At 33.2% G+C, this 16,500-nt stretch overlaps 3 protein-coding genes across 3 annotated transcripts; 2 read left to right on the forward strand and 1 right to left on the reverse strand.

Annotated features, from left to right (window-relative positions):
• The first annotated feature begins 1,086 nt into the window (after positions 1-1,086).
• LOC132543786 (neuronal acetylcholine receptor subunit alpha-3-like) lies at positions 1,087-2,373 on the forward strand. Its single transcript, XM_060207310.1, has one exon. It carries the CDS (start codon positions 1,087-1,089, stop codon positions 2,371-2,373), a length of 1,287 nt encoding a protein of 428 aa, XP_060063293.1.
• Positions 2,374-3,674: 1,301 nt separating this feature from the next.
• Positions 3,675-4,967, forward strand: LOC132543757 (neuronal acetylcholine receptor subunit beta-4-like). The gene has a single exon (XM_060207279.1). It carries the CDS (start codon positions 3,675-3,677, stop codon positions 4,965-4,967), a length of 1,293 nt encoding a protein of 430 aa, XP_060063262.1.
• Positions 4,968-10,298: 5,331 nt separating this feature from the next.
• Positions 10,299-16,318, reverse strand: LOC132543772 (transmembrane protein 41A-A-like). The gene is made up of 5 exons (XM_060207293.1): positions 16,174-16,318; positions 15,617-15,773; positions 14,590-14,751; positions 13,574-13,712; positions 10,299-10,616 (listed from the first exon to the last, which is right to left on the reverse strand). The coding sequence occupies exons 1-5, from the start codon at positions 16,281-16,283 to the stop codon at positions 10,441-10,443; spliced, it is 744 nt and encodes a 247-aa protein (XP_060063276.1). The 5' UTR covers positions 16,284-16,318; the 3' UTR covers positions 10,299-10,440.
• Between the last annotated feature and the right edge of the window lie 182 nt (positions 16,319-16,500).

Genomic DNA, 16,500 nt, shown 5'->3' on the forward strand with positions numbered 1-16,500 from the left:
AGAAAAATCTACCTAGCACTATCTACACATATTGTGACAAATAATCATAATAAGGTTTTTATGTAAACAATTAATATGATACAATGCATGTGAACAAAGCACGTCTGAATTGTGATTACCACGCAACAATTATACATAACAACAGTACATAGAAAAGGTAATTTTGAGTCAAACAGCATGTTTGAATACACAATGTAAGAATATTTGCAACACCCACAACAATAGCAGATTATATGACCATTAGCGTCAAAGCCATAGTCTTGGAGTTTTTACTTATAATACATTTAATCTTAATAGCATAATCCTAAGGCTTTGAATGTAGTATTGTATGATACAGACGTACTCCATACCATTAATAGATTTAACCTCAATCAATACATTTGTTTGTACTTTTGCTATTGACGATCATTTAGCTTACATGGTACTTTAACATAATCGAAGCTTACTTTCTCAACAGGTAATCCTTGGCATTGAGAATTTAATCAGAAGATTAACATATTATATGTAATCGTCACAGCTATTTTAGTTTCTGAGTGATCAACAGGGCAATAGAACATTAAGGTTTGTTGAAGACTTTGTCATTTGAGCTATGGATTACGGTAAATAATTTTGGACATTGTTTTTGGAAAGGCTGCCTCTGTGACTGTAGTGTCGCCTCAAACGACGTGGGAAACGTTGGGTTCTTTAATTGTTACAAGTTGGCCCCAGAGGGTTGACTTTCAAATATATAAATAAACAGACCAAAGTTGTCCAACAAACGCCCAGATACAGCAGTGATATTGGATAATATTTGACAGAAGTCTATATGTAATATTCCAACTGGTGAATTATTACTGTGGAAACTACTATTTGTATATCATTACAAGGCTATTGGAGGATTTGTTCAACCTTATAGTGTCCTTTCGATTGAAAATACTTTCGTTGTGTTAATTTAACGTTGGAATTCTCTTTCATCAAACAAAACCTCTTTTCCGCCTCACCGCCTGTAAATCAACAGGATAATTTCGTAACTCTGGAAACGACTAATAGAACACGAGGTGAATCGATTTCACTGTGAAGAGCCAGTTCAAGTATTTAACTCAAACCATGAGAAAACGACTTTTGGTTTTGTTACTTATTGTAGTCTCCTCACTCCCATGTCCTGTCACATCTACTACCCATGATAATGTCAAGGCCCTCCTTACAAATATTTTCACAACTAACTCCTACAACAAGATGGTTCGCCCAAGTGCAAACCAGGCAACCGCCACTCGATTGTACGTGGACATTGATTTGTTTGGAATAACAGAGATTGACGAAGTCCAAGAAAAAATGTCAACAACGGCTGCCTTGTTCATAATGTGGCACGATGATTATATGAAGTGGAACCCATCTGACTATAACGGTACTGATGTCATATATGTTCCCCAGAAAGATATATGGAAACCAGACATTGCTTTGAAAAATGGCTTTACAAAAATGAAAGAGCTCGGAGATGATTTTATACTAACCATAATTTCATCTGATGGGATGGTCATATGGCAACCCCTAGAGGTGTTTCAGACAAAATGTAGCATTGACATACAATATTTCCCGTTCGATAAGCAAAGATGTGATTTAGAGTTTGGAGTTTGGTCCAGCCCAGTGAGTTCTATAGCCGTTGGACTAGGAAGTTCTGGTGTCATGCTAACTGACTATCAGGCCAATGAGGAATGGGATCTCATAACAACGTCTTTCAGGTCAATGACGTCAAATCAAGATGGAGCAGTGGTTATATTTTCCCTGATCGTTGCCAGGAAACCAGGGTATATAGTTAATAATGTCGTCCTCCCTGTTATGCTTTTATCAGTCCTTTCGGTGTTCGTGTTCGTTCTGCCCGTTGATAGCGGTGAAAAGATGGGATATGTTATGACTGTTTATCTAGCATTTGCTGTTTTTCTAACAATTGTCAGTGCGTCACTTCCTGTAAGCTCCACAATGTCGCTATTAGGTATGTACTTGACATTACAATTGTCATTAGGGACAGCCATCGTTATCATTACGGCGTTAGAACTCCGAATTCACTACCGCAACAGTTCTCGTGAAATTCCAAGGTTCGTCAAACGGATGGTGAGGTTGAGCAAAACATTGCGATGCAGCAAATCGAATAGAATAAATGATGATGTGAGAAAGAGCAAGGCAGATGTTATGATGCAAGAAGAAGATATCTTGACTGAAGTAAGTGCTAAAACTTCGTCAGTTGAAACAGTAATAGAACCAAAAGTTACGGAAGAGCTGACTTGGCAGGATGTGACGTCAGCAATTGATTTTTTCTGTTTTTGGATCTTCTTTTTCTTAAATTTGATTTTGACTATTGCCCTGTTTGTGGAAGGATATATCAACAGCAGTGTTTAGTCAATATGAACATAAATTGAGAAAATGCAAATGTTTTATTTTCTACTTGGTAATCTGTAAAAACAACTGTCTGTAACACACTTGTTGTCCAACAAGTCCAATTTTGTTTTTATGTTTTATTCTTTGAAACTTTACCAGTGGTGGTATCATTTTTCCTGTACTACCTACTGATAAATGGATACGTCATATTTACGTAATTATTCATATGCAAATGTCTTTCTTTCATTTTATCATAATTGATTTTTTTGTTGTTTGTACGCAAAATGCAGCTTACTAATTTGTCGATTTTTCCTTTTTCATTTCTTATCGTGTGTTTTGCATATCTAAATAAAACTCATCACGTAAAAGTGTTCTATGCTCGTTTCGATCATAAGATATATCTCCATTACCGGACGTTTGGTCCATTTATGTTAGTGAAGCATGAATCAGACGTCACGCCCACTTTTTTTTTCATTGATTGCATACGTCTGTGATAACAGCCTTTTGTACTTTCAACAGACGAACAAAGCATGTATCCGGTTTAGAGCATACACCAACTGGACTGTTTACAGATATTTGGCTAATGAATCAAATTACTTGATCAATACGTCTAACAGAAAATCTTCTAAATGGCCGGACATAATAAAGTTGCAACTAAACAGAATATTTTGTGTTCACAATTATGAAAATATTATTAACAGAATATGCAGAAATAGTTAGATGTTATTATAGAAAATTACTTTAAGCCTTAAACTATTTCACTATATTGATTTTGTCTTATCATTGTTTATTCCTCAAATCGATTATTATGTTATATCGAAAAATATTATTCTTAGGATTTCAATGCAAGTTAGTCCGAGGAACAACGGTTAGAAATCCATATTATTCGCTGGGACATCATCATAAATCCTGTCTCGTGCGATTGCCGACTGTAAATTTGGTGAAAAGCGTTTGTAAAAGTTAAATACGTGTATACGAGTTATCACAATACAGGGACACGGAGGCAGTTTATGAAGGTGAAATTATTTTTTTTTCTATCCATTCAACAACCAGCTGTACGATTGTACGTATATTTCCTGTTCTATTGTAAGATTTCGTTAAAAATCTAAAACTGTTCAAACGGTACACAACATACTTGCTATCGAAGCCTCATGACAAATCAATGGAAATAAGCATTGTTTATCAATTGATAACAGTCGTAAAATTCGAGTTTTTTTTATGTGATTAACAATTATGATGGAACATAATCATTTTCATTCCTACGGTTATCATAATCATCTACTTTCATTTTAGGTTTTATATCGGAGTATTATCTAATAGTAATGGCTATAAGTCTATTGGTGTTTTACGTGTTGACGACACTGTCAAGTCCTGTCACACCTTACCAACATGATCACATAAAGGCACTCCTTAACCATATTTTCACGACAAACTCCTATAACAAGATCGTTCGTCCTAGTGCAGACCAGCTTCAGCCTACTAGAGTGTTTGCGGATTTAAGCCTAGTTGGAATTACCGACATTGATGAGGTTCAAGAAAAAATGACAACAACAGCCTTTTTATACATTTCTTGGAAAGATGATTATATCACATGGAAACCGTCAGATTACAACGGCACCTACATCATATACGTACCACAGAAAGATATATGGAAGCCAGATATTGCTTTGGAAAATGGTTTCACTAAAATGAAAGAGCTTGGAGATGATTTTATACTGACTTCAATAACGTTTGATGGCGGTATCCTGTGGCGTCCGTACGAAGTATTTGAGACGAAATGCACTATTGATATAGAATATTTCCCTTTCGACAAGCAAACTTGTGAATTAGTGTTTGGTGTTTGGACGAGCCCACTTAGTGATGTTATCGTCGGACTAGGGAGCAAAGGTGTCTTACTGGATTTCTATCAATCCAATGGCGAATGGGATCTCCTGACAACGTCTGCTTCTGCTGAGCTTAACGACACAAGACAGGATGGGGCAGTAGCTAAGTTTTCAATAACAATTAAGAGAAAACCGCAGTATATCCTTATGAATGTTGTTTTTCCAATAGTTATGTTGTCTTTGCTTTCTGTGTTCGTTTTTGTTTTACCCGTTGAAAGTGGCGAAAAGATGGGTTATCTTATGACAGTATATCTTGCTTTTGCTGTTTTCCTGACAATTGTAAGTGCGTCACTTCCGGCTAGCTCAAATAAATCATTACTGAGTTTGTACCTGATATCGCTTCTATGCTTTGGAACAGCAATTGCCATGGTTACGACAGTAGAGCTCCGTATTCACTATCGCGACAGTTCTCATGAAATTCCCAAATTTGTCAAAGGTATGATAAAGGTGTGCAAAGCGCTGAGGTGTCGCAAGTTGAACAAGAAAATTCATGATGTAGGTCAAAATAAGGTTACTCAATCCAATGTCAAAGAACGAACAGGAAACTTTCAGAAATCGAAAATTCCTAAACCAACATTTGTTGAACCATTGGTTGAAATAAATAGAGAAAAATTTACATGGCCAGATGTGACGTCAGCTGTTGATTTCTTCTGTTTCTGGTTTTTCATGCTGACGAACATCCTGATAACAACTTTTATATTTGTTAATGGCTATATCAAAAGCAATGCTTAGTTTTGTAGTTTTAACAGGTATAGTTGCTACACAGTCAATGCAGAAGAAAGACACATTTATAAAACTGTGAAGAAATGTTTTTTTCTCCGCCGACACATATCTGTACAAAACATGTTTTGACTGTAAAATTATTCTCTTTAACAAAAGCATAACATATACAGTAGCTATATGCTTTCAACAGCTTGTAAGTACCCATTAATACATTACTTCCATCATGAATTATTGATGCCAGTTGAATGCTTCATGTGTGACTACCGTTATTGTTGGTATTGTTCTAGACGAAAGGTTGACACTTAACACTGAAAATATGAAAAATCTTATGTTATCAAAACTTCTTTAAATACGTCTATCTTAATGTCCCCATGTTCTTTTTATTCCATTGTAAGTATATAGCTAGTGCAGCTTGGCAAATAATGGCGTAAACTCAAATGATTATATAAAATATGTTTGGAAATAAATCTCAAGATCATTTCAATGTCAAAAAAATACAGCATACATATGAATATATATATTTATGACATTTTGTTCAAGGAAGCTTTATAATGGGCCTGGAAATTATTAAATACATTTACAAGTTTAATTTGATTGGCCTACATCGATCAAATAAGACATAACAGTGTAACAGCTGGATGCAGCGATGGTTCGGTGGCTTTATCTGATGATACGAGGTACGAATCGTTGAGATGTTGACTAGCTGATCGAAAATATAAATACCTCCAGATATCTCAACTGTAAGAGGAGGACGAAAGAAAATAAAGCAAAAGAAAACAATAATTTAGAAGGATGATTGTGTTCAAAATGAGCAAAACTGTTTTTGATAGTATGTTATCGTCATTATTGAAGAATACATGGGTTAATAATAAAAGGTTTTGTGTTGAAATTGTCAGAGTTTGCGAAGAATGTATGAACACTCAAGTTTGATATAAAGTACTCCAGTTGATGTAGATACATGTTCGTCTTTAAGTATACCTATTGATAGCGTAATGTACTAATACTCATATTTAATGTATAGTACTCCAGTTAATGTAGACACATTTTCGTCCTTAAGTATACCTATCGATAGAATAATGTCGTAATTATCGGGTTTAATATATAGTACTCGTGTTGGTGTAGACACATTTCCGCCCTTAAGTATACATTTTAATAGAGTAATGTAGTAACACCTATGTTCAATGTATAATATTCGTGTTGATGTAGACATAGTTAAAGTATATAGAATCCCATGCAGTAGAGATTAATAATGAACTAAACTGCATCCTACAGCTACTTCGTCCTTTTAGGACTCGTCAGTGCTGTTTAGAACCTACATGTTAAAATCTAGAAGGCGACTGATGAAAATCCACAGATATATTATTTCAATCGTTATGTTTCCAATGGCTGAAACCATACCGTACCTGAAAATGTTTGAAAAAATTATAAGCTTTTATTTTTAATTTTCAACAAATATGGATTTTCCTTAGTCACCTGTCTCCTAGATATAGGTAATTACAGCAACTTAGAATTAGGACCTAGAAGGACGAAAGAGAGTAGCAGTTTAAATCAATAAATTTGCTAATCGGTTTCTAAGTTGGAATTCATATTTTGAAATGTGCTTAATAGTTATTATTTTACAATCTTTGTTATGATTATAACTTATTTTCAAGATTTTAGGGTACTTTGGTTTACACTTTATAAAAGGTTTTGGATAAAACAGGAAAGATTGATGTCGTTTCAACTGTTTTTATTATATCAATCGTTTGACTAACAATTTAACAATTTATTAGAAAAATAATATGTCAATATTGGTTTTAATACTGATATACAACAGGCAAGTATAATAATTGTATGACTGAGTATTAACTCACTGGCTCTAGATGGATTATCGCATACAATTTAGGCCGGGAGATCAACATGACTCTGAAAACGAGACATGGGTTCTTTTATATAAAATGAAATTACAATAATTTAACTAAAAACTAATCCATTTATAAGCCTATGGTAAGATACAAGGTAACACTGTTTCCAAGTGAAAAACATTTTCAGTCGGTGTTAATGTGTGAAACTTAATTTGCGCATGCATCTAATTAAATGAAAAATATGTCATGAAAAACCATGTAATTCAATTTTATACTGGAACTTCAGTAGAACTAAGTACACACACCAAGTTACAGCTGTTTCTTTCATGTTAATAATTTTTCGCATGCACTAACTTTATCTCTGTTGATTTTATTGTTTAATCATAGATGATATTTTAAAAACAAAATTTCTCTTTTACTTGAAAATCAATATAAATCTGATCAATCAGAAACACATGTCAAGTTATTTTTAACATGGGATAAATATTTCAACTGAGGTGGATTGAAAAGTTTGAATATGAAGTAGTATTGCAATATGTGTGACTTTTCATTGCGTATATAAATATCATTTTTGAAAACGCATACTCATCAAATTGATCTTATAACTTGAAAAAGGATGATAAAAATAAATCAATGACTAGAAAGGTACCTACATGTGATTTTACACTATGAAGGTTATCTATATATATATATGATTTGAAACTGATGGCTTGGATGGATTCTAACACATGTTCACGTGATAATTTGAATAACTATTAAAGAGAAATCTCTTCAACGGAATGTTTTGCATATCAGTTGACAGTGAAACAAACATTTTTATAAACTATTAATCATTAATAGCACACTGTACTGATCAGATACCATAATGTATTATTTTGCAGACGTTTAAGATACAATGATAATCACAGACGCTTTCGATATGCAATTTATGGGGAGGAAGACGTTTTCTGATTTTTAAGGTAAAAAAGTATGTCATGGCTTTTAGATATAGTAACTGGCAAGCGCATTGACATTTCTGTGAAGTATATTGTCATAAAGCAACACCTCAATTTAGATCATGTCATAAAAATTGCCATTTACATCAATATTGATCAACATAAACTGTACATAATTAACTTTTGATCATTAAGATAAACAATTGATAATGAATCATTATTCCAAATAATTATCATACTAGACAGAATAATATCTGATGCTAAAAGTTGTATTCCTATTTAACATATTGATTTCTTTGTGATCTGAACTCCATTACAAGATATAGATGACCACCAGGTAATATGCCAGCTTTTAGTAACGTTTTAATAATTCTGTGTGCAAAATAAAATGTATTTGTTTTTAATTGTGTAAGTTGGATAACATGGTATCAACAATTTTCTGCAAAATTAAAACAATAGTATTCAGAATATTGGTTTTGCATTAAATGTGATTGATGAAGACAAGATTCTGAGAGTTATCAATCATTTAGGTTCTTGAGTATCTGAATTCAGAAAATAAATAATGACAGAAATAATAAGACACTTTTCACACAAATAATTTACATGTTGAATAATTATTATGCAATAATTATTAGGTTGTCTCATGATTGCTTGTAATTTTTGTTATTAAATAAGCAATTACAAATTATATTGCAGTTCACAGTCTGATTTTCAGTCTGTTCATATGGTATGGGTGTGGAAATTCATAGTGATTGCAAACAGAATGCAACAAAAAGCAACAAGCTGCTTAAACATGTAATAAACCTTGGACAAATGGCTCACTAAAATTTTCTGCCGCAAGAAGTGTGAACTTCTGACATGTCAACTGGTTAAAAATATCTTTACCAACAAAATATCCCTAAAAGCAGTAATGTGGAAAGAAATACACACTTAAATAATCAAGGAAAATTAAAAGACACAAATTTTAAAAATTTCAAACTTGTTATGCTTGAAACTTGTTTGAGAAAGTAGATTTAAACCAATCAGAATGGAATCACATTCAATTTCCTCTTGAAATAATTCCAGGAGCAATATGAAACAAAACTATAATAGAATATGGAACTGGTTGTTATAAGGCTGGTAATCCAGTCTATGTGTAGAACTATCATCACAAGCCATAATAATAAGCATTATGAGTGTCTTGCATTTAATGTGGCAACAGACTGACAAATATTGATGTGTACTGACAGCAGTCTCTAGTTTTAGAAAATACAAAAAAACATTGACTCACAGAGCTGTTCCTTAAATTTGGACCTCACAGAATTTATAACATTTTGTACTCACTCATATCCTTATGGCTCTGAACTATTAAATAGTATCATACTTATTTCTTGACAACTCATATTTAGAGCATGAACACAAAAACATACAAATGCCCTGAAACTTAATTATGATGGAATGATGGTTAGAGATAATGTTTCATGCCCAAGCCACTTTAAGATGTAGGCATAGATATAAGTATATCGTACCCTTAAAAATATTGTTACTTCATCAATATAATCTAACATTTTTGTTCAAGTACCAGAAATATCAGATTGGATCAACTTCTTTTATAATCGATTCCATATGATACTGAAAAATTTGTTCATGTTTTTTTTAAAAAAATGAATATAAGAATAAATATCATATGACAGTACCCCATACTATCTATATGATACAATATGTACTACATATACCTATGTTTCAGTAAGTATACCATTTACTAATATACTCTATCGACATTTTATCAAATAGATTAAACATACTGGGATAACTTTTCCATGGGGATTATTCACTCTTGTTACATTATACAGGAATTCAAGTCCATCTCTCCCTTGGAGGGTTATATGAAACCCTGTTAAAATACTAGCTGCAAAATACCATTTGGCTAGAGAGATATTCTCTTTAGATCGATCGGTTGAGTGGTAAGCTAGAGGTCCCAGGTTCAAATCCTCGCAGAGGCATAGAAATGAATAATGACCTCTGTTACGTTGGCACCCATTTAGGGACTCAAGAATAAGACTTTGCGTTACTTTCACAAGTATCACTGTAACCCCTGGAAACACGAGGATGAGTTATTTCCTGGAAGGGGGGGGGGGTATATAATCCTGTTAAAATACTAGCCTCAAAATACCGCTTGGCTAGAAAGAACTTCTTGTTAGCTCAATTGGTTGAGCAGGAGACCAGTAAGCCAAGGGTTTTGGGTTCAAATCCGAGAGGAGGCAAGTAAATATATAATAACCTCTGTTACATAAACAAAAAGAGTTATATAAGAGTAAAATAAATTCCCCCCTCATCTTAGATTTGTCATCCCTGTTCAAAGGCAAAAAGGGCGAAATTAAACGTGGGCCAAAATTTCCCAGTATACTGTACTTAACATGTACACAAATCATCATTCACGTTGACAGGAATCACAGACTTAGTAACATAAAGTTCATATACATTATTGCCATTGAATACAGTAAGACATTTCTATAACAATTAAATCCCAGGGATGAAGGATATAACGTTACTGTTTTCCATAAATATCATTCACTATAACTTAAAAATTTCCTGAAACAATTTCTACAAACTCAACAATGATAAAAATAAGAGGTTGTTATCAACGATGTAAAACAAACATTATGAATTTATAACATTTAACAATACATAATTGTGTTAAATGGTAAATTCACTTGGGTATTCTCAATTTGTCTTGATGTTCTTCTTCAATCGTTTGGAGACCAGGCCAGGTACAAGTGCCATTATGGCAATAAATCCTAACTTGATCATTGTCCAAGGTGTGAATATATCCTCAATAGACCTGAGATCAGACAACATACTTCCTGTCTGCACGCATATAAAATTATATGGCACTAAACCTGAAACAAAAGACGAAGTTGTAGGCTCTTAACTTGTAAAAACATATGGATAAAAAAAGTACACCAACTGAACAAAAAGCATACTCCCTACATCTATCTGAATATGAATGAAATGTATGGCACTTAAACTAACAACACACAAGGAAACAAACTTAAAGCCTAAAACCTACAAAAAAAGTATAAATTTCTTTAGCAACTAAAAAAAGGTATGGGCACAAGTTAATACACTGGTGAACAATATACATGTACAATACCAGGATCTACCGGGAAGCTGCCTAATCAATAAACCATAAGTCCATAACCGTATATATATTTTTTTTATTTTATGTGTCGAAGTGTTAGCAGCAAAAATAAGGGCAAATGAAAGCATAAAAGGTATAGAAATTGAAAATGTACCTATTTTAAACGCACAATATGCAGATGATACCGGTCTTATACTTGACGGCTCAGAAAAATCACTCAAGGAATCAATTACTGAATTAAATACTTTTGCAAAAATTTCTGGGCTAAATATAAACACTAATAAAACACAAGTTATTTGGATAGGTAGCAAAAAGTATAGTGATGAATCCTTCCTTCCTGAATTGAATCTGCTTTGGGGTAATACCAAATTAACTTTTTTAGGCATTGATTTCTCGGTTGACTTAACTGAAATTACTAGGATGAACTATGACAAAAAATTAGTTAAACTGAAATCACTTATTAATATGTGGCAAAAACGGAATCTTACTCCAATTGGTAAACTTAATATTATAAAATCGCTCTTAATTTCCCAATTCAATTTTTTATTCATTACTCTGCCTAATCCTACAGATAAGTTTCTTACCAAACTAAACTCAGCCATTTTTGAATTTCTTTGTAATGGAAAATCACATAGAATAAAAAATGATGTTTTAATTCAAAACTACATAGATGGGGGGCTAAAAATGATAGATGTAGGCAGTTTTATAGACTCCCTTAAACTAGGATGGATTAGGAGAATCGCTCAATCCTCAGGAAAATGGAAAGTTCTGCTGAATTCTATAATTAATATAAAGAAATTGTTTAGCTGTGGAAGAGAGTATGTTCATTTATGCAATATAAATTGTGGCAATAAATTTTGGAAAGATGTGTTTAAAAGTTGGGTTAAAATGAATAATTGTTTGTCCATGAAGTACTATACTCCTGAGTCAATTTTGAAAACACCTTTATGGTATAATAATGATATTAAAGTTGGAAATAATTACATTTTTTATCCACTATGGTTTAATTCTGGTATTTATACTATTAATGACCTTGTTAAAAATTCAGAAGATTTGTCTTTCTTCTCCTTCAATGAGTTTTGTCAAAAGTTCCCAAATAAAACTAACTATTTAGAGTATCTTGGCTTGATCACTGCTATTAAACAATTTTTGAGGAAACATGATTTTCAACCACAGGGACTCTCTCAGCCTTTCATACCTCTTCTGCTTGAAATTTTCTTCAAAAGTAAAAAAGGATCTAAAGCTTTTTACAACACCATTATTAAACCAGCGACAACACCTACTGGTATTAAAAAATGGGGGGAAGAATTTGACTTTGATGACCAGAAATGGAAATACTTACTCCAAATTCCTTTTGATATTACAAAGAGTGCAAAATTACAGTGGTTCCAGCTAAGAATTATACATCATATCTTGGTAACAAATACTTTTCTTTTCAATATGGAAAGGGAGACAATAGTTCATTGTTTATGGGAGTGCATAGAAGTACAGAATCTGTTAGAAAGATTTGAGGCATTGCTAGATATTCTACTGATTCCTTTTGGGGTAAATAAAGAAACATACTTATTTGGAATTACCAATCCTAATACTAATCCGGTAGATAATGAAATTCTAATTCTTATTAAACATTATGTCTATAAGTCCAGATGTCTGTACAAATCTCTTAGTTTAAATGCTCTCCTAAATAATATCAAGGAATATTTTCATATACAACAACATATCTCTTATAGTAAAATAGATACTTTTAAAGTAAATTTTCAGAAAAATTGGAAAAAATGGTTACCTCTTTTGGAATTATAATATATTAGTTAATTCAAGCCTTGTCCCAATGGCCTTGACATCACCACATTGTAACTAAAATTTATCATGAGAATTCTTTTGGCTCTATTATATTGTTTATTATAATCCTCCCATCCATCTCAAACCCCCTATCACCCCACTACATCCTCTTTCCCCAACCTCCAAGCCCACCCTCCCTCTTTCTCTTTGTTAATATTATGTAATTTCTGTCTCTCTCTCTCTCTCTCTCTCTCTCTCTCTCTCTCTCTCTCTCTCTCTCTCTCTCTCTCTCTCTGTGTGTGTGTGTGTGTGTGTGTGTGGGTGTGTGTGTGTGTGTGAGGGTGTGTGTGTGTGTTTGTATGTTGGCATATGCATACCTTTATGTGAGAATATTTACAGGTATGATTTTTGTGAAGGTTTCCAGTAAGTTTTCAGTGTACAGTGAATTTTTGTATTATGCATGACGATGGTGATGTCTACAGGGTGATGATTGAGGCCTACCTGATTGTGAGGATGATGATGATGATGATGATGATGATGATGAGGCCTATAACAGGATAATGAGTACGGTGTGTAAGTGTCAGAGTAAGTGTGTCTGTATTATGTTGCATGTATGACTTGTCATTTATTTGTTATTGTTTTAATTGGCAAAAATGAATGAAAAATAAAAAAAGAATTATAAAAAGAAAATAAGTCCATAACTGCACTGGGTGCTTATTTGGTCCATATTTTTGTTAAAAGTTTCATGATTATACATTTAGCCACCCTGGGCGGCTTTCTGGTAGATCCTGGTACTCATAGACTCAGAGTCCTTACTATCAATTTCCATTAACATAGATGATTGAAAAGTCAAGAAACTCAATGCTATACAAACTGTAGCATGTGTTAATAGTTTTCTGTGTTGGCATTAAGTCTACAAGTGAAACAGGTACCTACCTATAAACACGGACAGGAAGAAAAGATGTACTGGAATGTTTACAATAGGTGAAGCCATGTTCAGGAACCAATTTGGCGTCATCGGGAAAAACCTCAAGAACAGCAGAAAATAAAAAAGACTGTCCATGTTTTCTTTCACCTGTAAGTGACATGTATGTGTTTAATTCGGATGTATCAATTGCATATGATGGCCATTTACAGTCAGCTACTCACAGCGTTTAATGTCATTATGAATAGTGACCAAATGGAGCGATTATTTCATTGCCAACAACTTGTGTGTATGGTTTTATGGTACGGTATATTTAAACAATTCATATTATGAATGAAACAAGACCAGAAAAGGTTTGAACTATCACTAAACAGAAAATTATTGGTTCTACTGAAAAAAATCACATTTTCCAACTCCACACCTGTTTGAAAAAGATCAAGAAAATATCAACAAGGCAACAAAATCATGATCCAAAACTCAAATTCCATAAAATTAGGACAAAATATGAACAAGAGAAAAATTCACACAAGGACTACTGAAAATGTACAAGGAGAGCAAGATCAAGTGTACCGGAAGAGTAAAGAGTAAACCCTAAGATACTTATTTGATGATCAGTATCTCATCAATTTGCATATGATTATTTTATTGCAATTTTGCCTGTGAAATAGAGGAATTTGTAAAGTTGATAAAAAGCTTATATTATTAGTAGTGATGATATAACTTCCCCAGTGATGAAATAACTTTCGTACTTTTTCACCAATCATTGCTGTGCCTTCTAGTCTCTTTGCTTAGACATTAATTGATTTCACCATATAGATAGAAGACTGGATATGTAAACTTTCAATCCGATCATCATTGTGATTGTTTTAGTTTTCCCTAATATGATGTTTCAAAAATGTTTGTGAAATTTGTGAAATACTTAATAATAACTTAGTAGTAAATGGGAACCCGTTAAAAATCATCTAAATAGTGGACAGGACCATATATTTATCACTTCATCAAACTGCGACCTTCTGATAGAACTTACCTTTTCTTGCAGAAAATTGACTTTCTGAGGGAAGTATTTGACTATGTATGACTTTCCACATAGTTTGGACCATGTATAACAACAGGTGGCACCACTGGCTGTCAGGGTACAAACAATGATGAAGCCAAGCCAAGTTGGAAACAGGGCCCCAGCTAACAGGTTCTGATAAACACAAATAAAATCATACAATAGCTGTATATGTAACTGTATCTAATAATGTGAATCAAGAAATTTTTAGATAAAAAAGACCAGAATGGTGTATGTCCTCAAGAAAATAGTGAGCACACAATAGGAAGGAATCAAATAAAGAATATACCCTGCCCTTACTGGAGCTCAGAATAATCAAATATCATGCAGACAGCTAGTCATTATGCAAAAGTGACCTGTATTAAGAACTTGTACAGTGAACATAGCTGCAAGTTCAAATTATGCTGTATTTTTTTAATACCAACACCCATCCAACTAAACCCATCCAAATGCAAGTTCAGATAACATGTTATCTCTCCTCCAAAGTCAATTAGAACCCTTCCTCGCCCAAGTTAAAAAAAACTATGGTATTCTATCCTCAGTCAGTAAGAATGGATACTATCTATTTGTGTGCCTAGGCTGACATCTATAGTAAATTATGCTTTGAGTAAAATTTTGTCAAAACAATTCTTCCCAGGTCTTACAAGAAAAACACAATCACAAACTTCTGTGAGCTAAATATCAGATTGAATGCTAAGACAAAATATCAATTTATTTGGCTCATGAAATGAGCTAATTAAGATGGTGTCCATATTGTCTCTGTGCACCAAGTAAAATGTCTATGCTCTAACATAAATGATACACCAAAGCATTAAAAATAACTGCACGATTAAGAAATGATAGTTTTGTCTTATTTATAAAGAGCATATACTATGAATTTTGTTACATTGATACAAAAAAAATCAATTGGGTTTATGTAAAACTGGTACTTGTATTAAAGATACAAAGATGTGGTCTTTAATACAGGTCTGACAGTATTCTTGTGCTTTATATTTTGTACCATAAACACAGATCCGGGAATGGCAAAGGACTGTTTGTAGAGGTAGGCACTGCAGAACAGCACAAGGACATAGGGTAAGTGGTCAGTTTTATATTGCTGAAGAAGGACAGCTAGACTGGTCAACTCTTGAAGATTCCGTGGGAACTTCAGGTCCTCACTATGACAAAAAAAAAAAAAAAAAAAATTACTTCAGTAGAATTATCTGAAACTCAGAGGGACTCTAGGTACCGAATCTGCTACAGGAACTGTTGTGTGACAAAAAGAAAAAAAATTATACATCAAAAAGCTTTTAGTGTATACATATAAGTATACTCTGATCTTCCAGATGTTAAATTGGACTTCAATCATCCTTGAGGTGGGAAAGTTACAGGTGTACATAACCTGACTTCAGATTGTTTGGTTGAGTAGTATTTGTAGTGGTTAAGTTTACAGCCAGAAATTCAAGGTTTAATTCCAAGCAGAGACATAGAAAAATCATGACTAGCAAATTTATGCAGCTAATTTATTTTTAAAAATTCATAAATAATTTATTGTGCAATTCTAAGTTTTATATATACCTAGTACAGTTTTTGTCTGTGTAGTCCATTTCAGGAAGATTTGTAGAGAGTACATATAAGTATGCCGTGGCAGTTAACACAATAACTGGGAGCCATAATATTGACGCCATCTTTTCCTCTTTTTCTTTCGCTTTTAGAAACTTTAGAAGCGGTATATCTTTGTCAACTCCACCTGATGCTGAAAATGTAATTACATCTGTTAAAAATATGTAATATTTTAACTTTACACGACACAGGAAGTCCAAAAACGACTGTTTTTTGTTTGTTTTATTTTTTTGTTTTTTTTTGTGGGGGGAAGGAGGTTGAACGAACTTCATGTGTTTCTCA

This window comes from Ylistrum balloti, unplaced genomic scaffold, assembly GCF_031769215.1.
Source record: "Ylistrum balloti isolate Yb309-2 unplaced genomic scaffold, AGI_CSIRO_Ybal_v1 Utg369764, whole genome shotgun sequence".
Taxonomy (NCBI): Eukaryota; Metazoa; Mollusca; class Bivalvia; order Pectinida; family Pectinidae; genus Ylistrum; species Ylistrum balloti.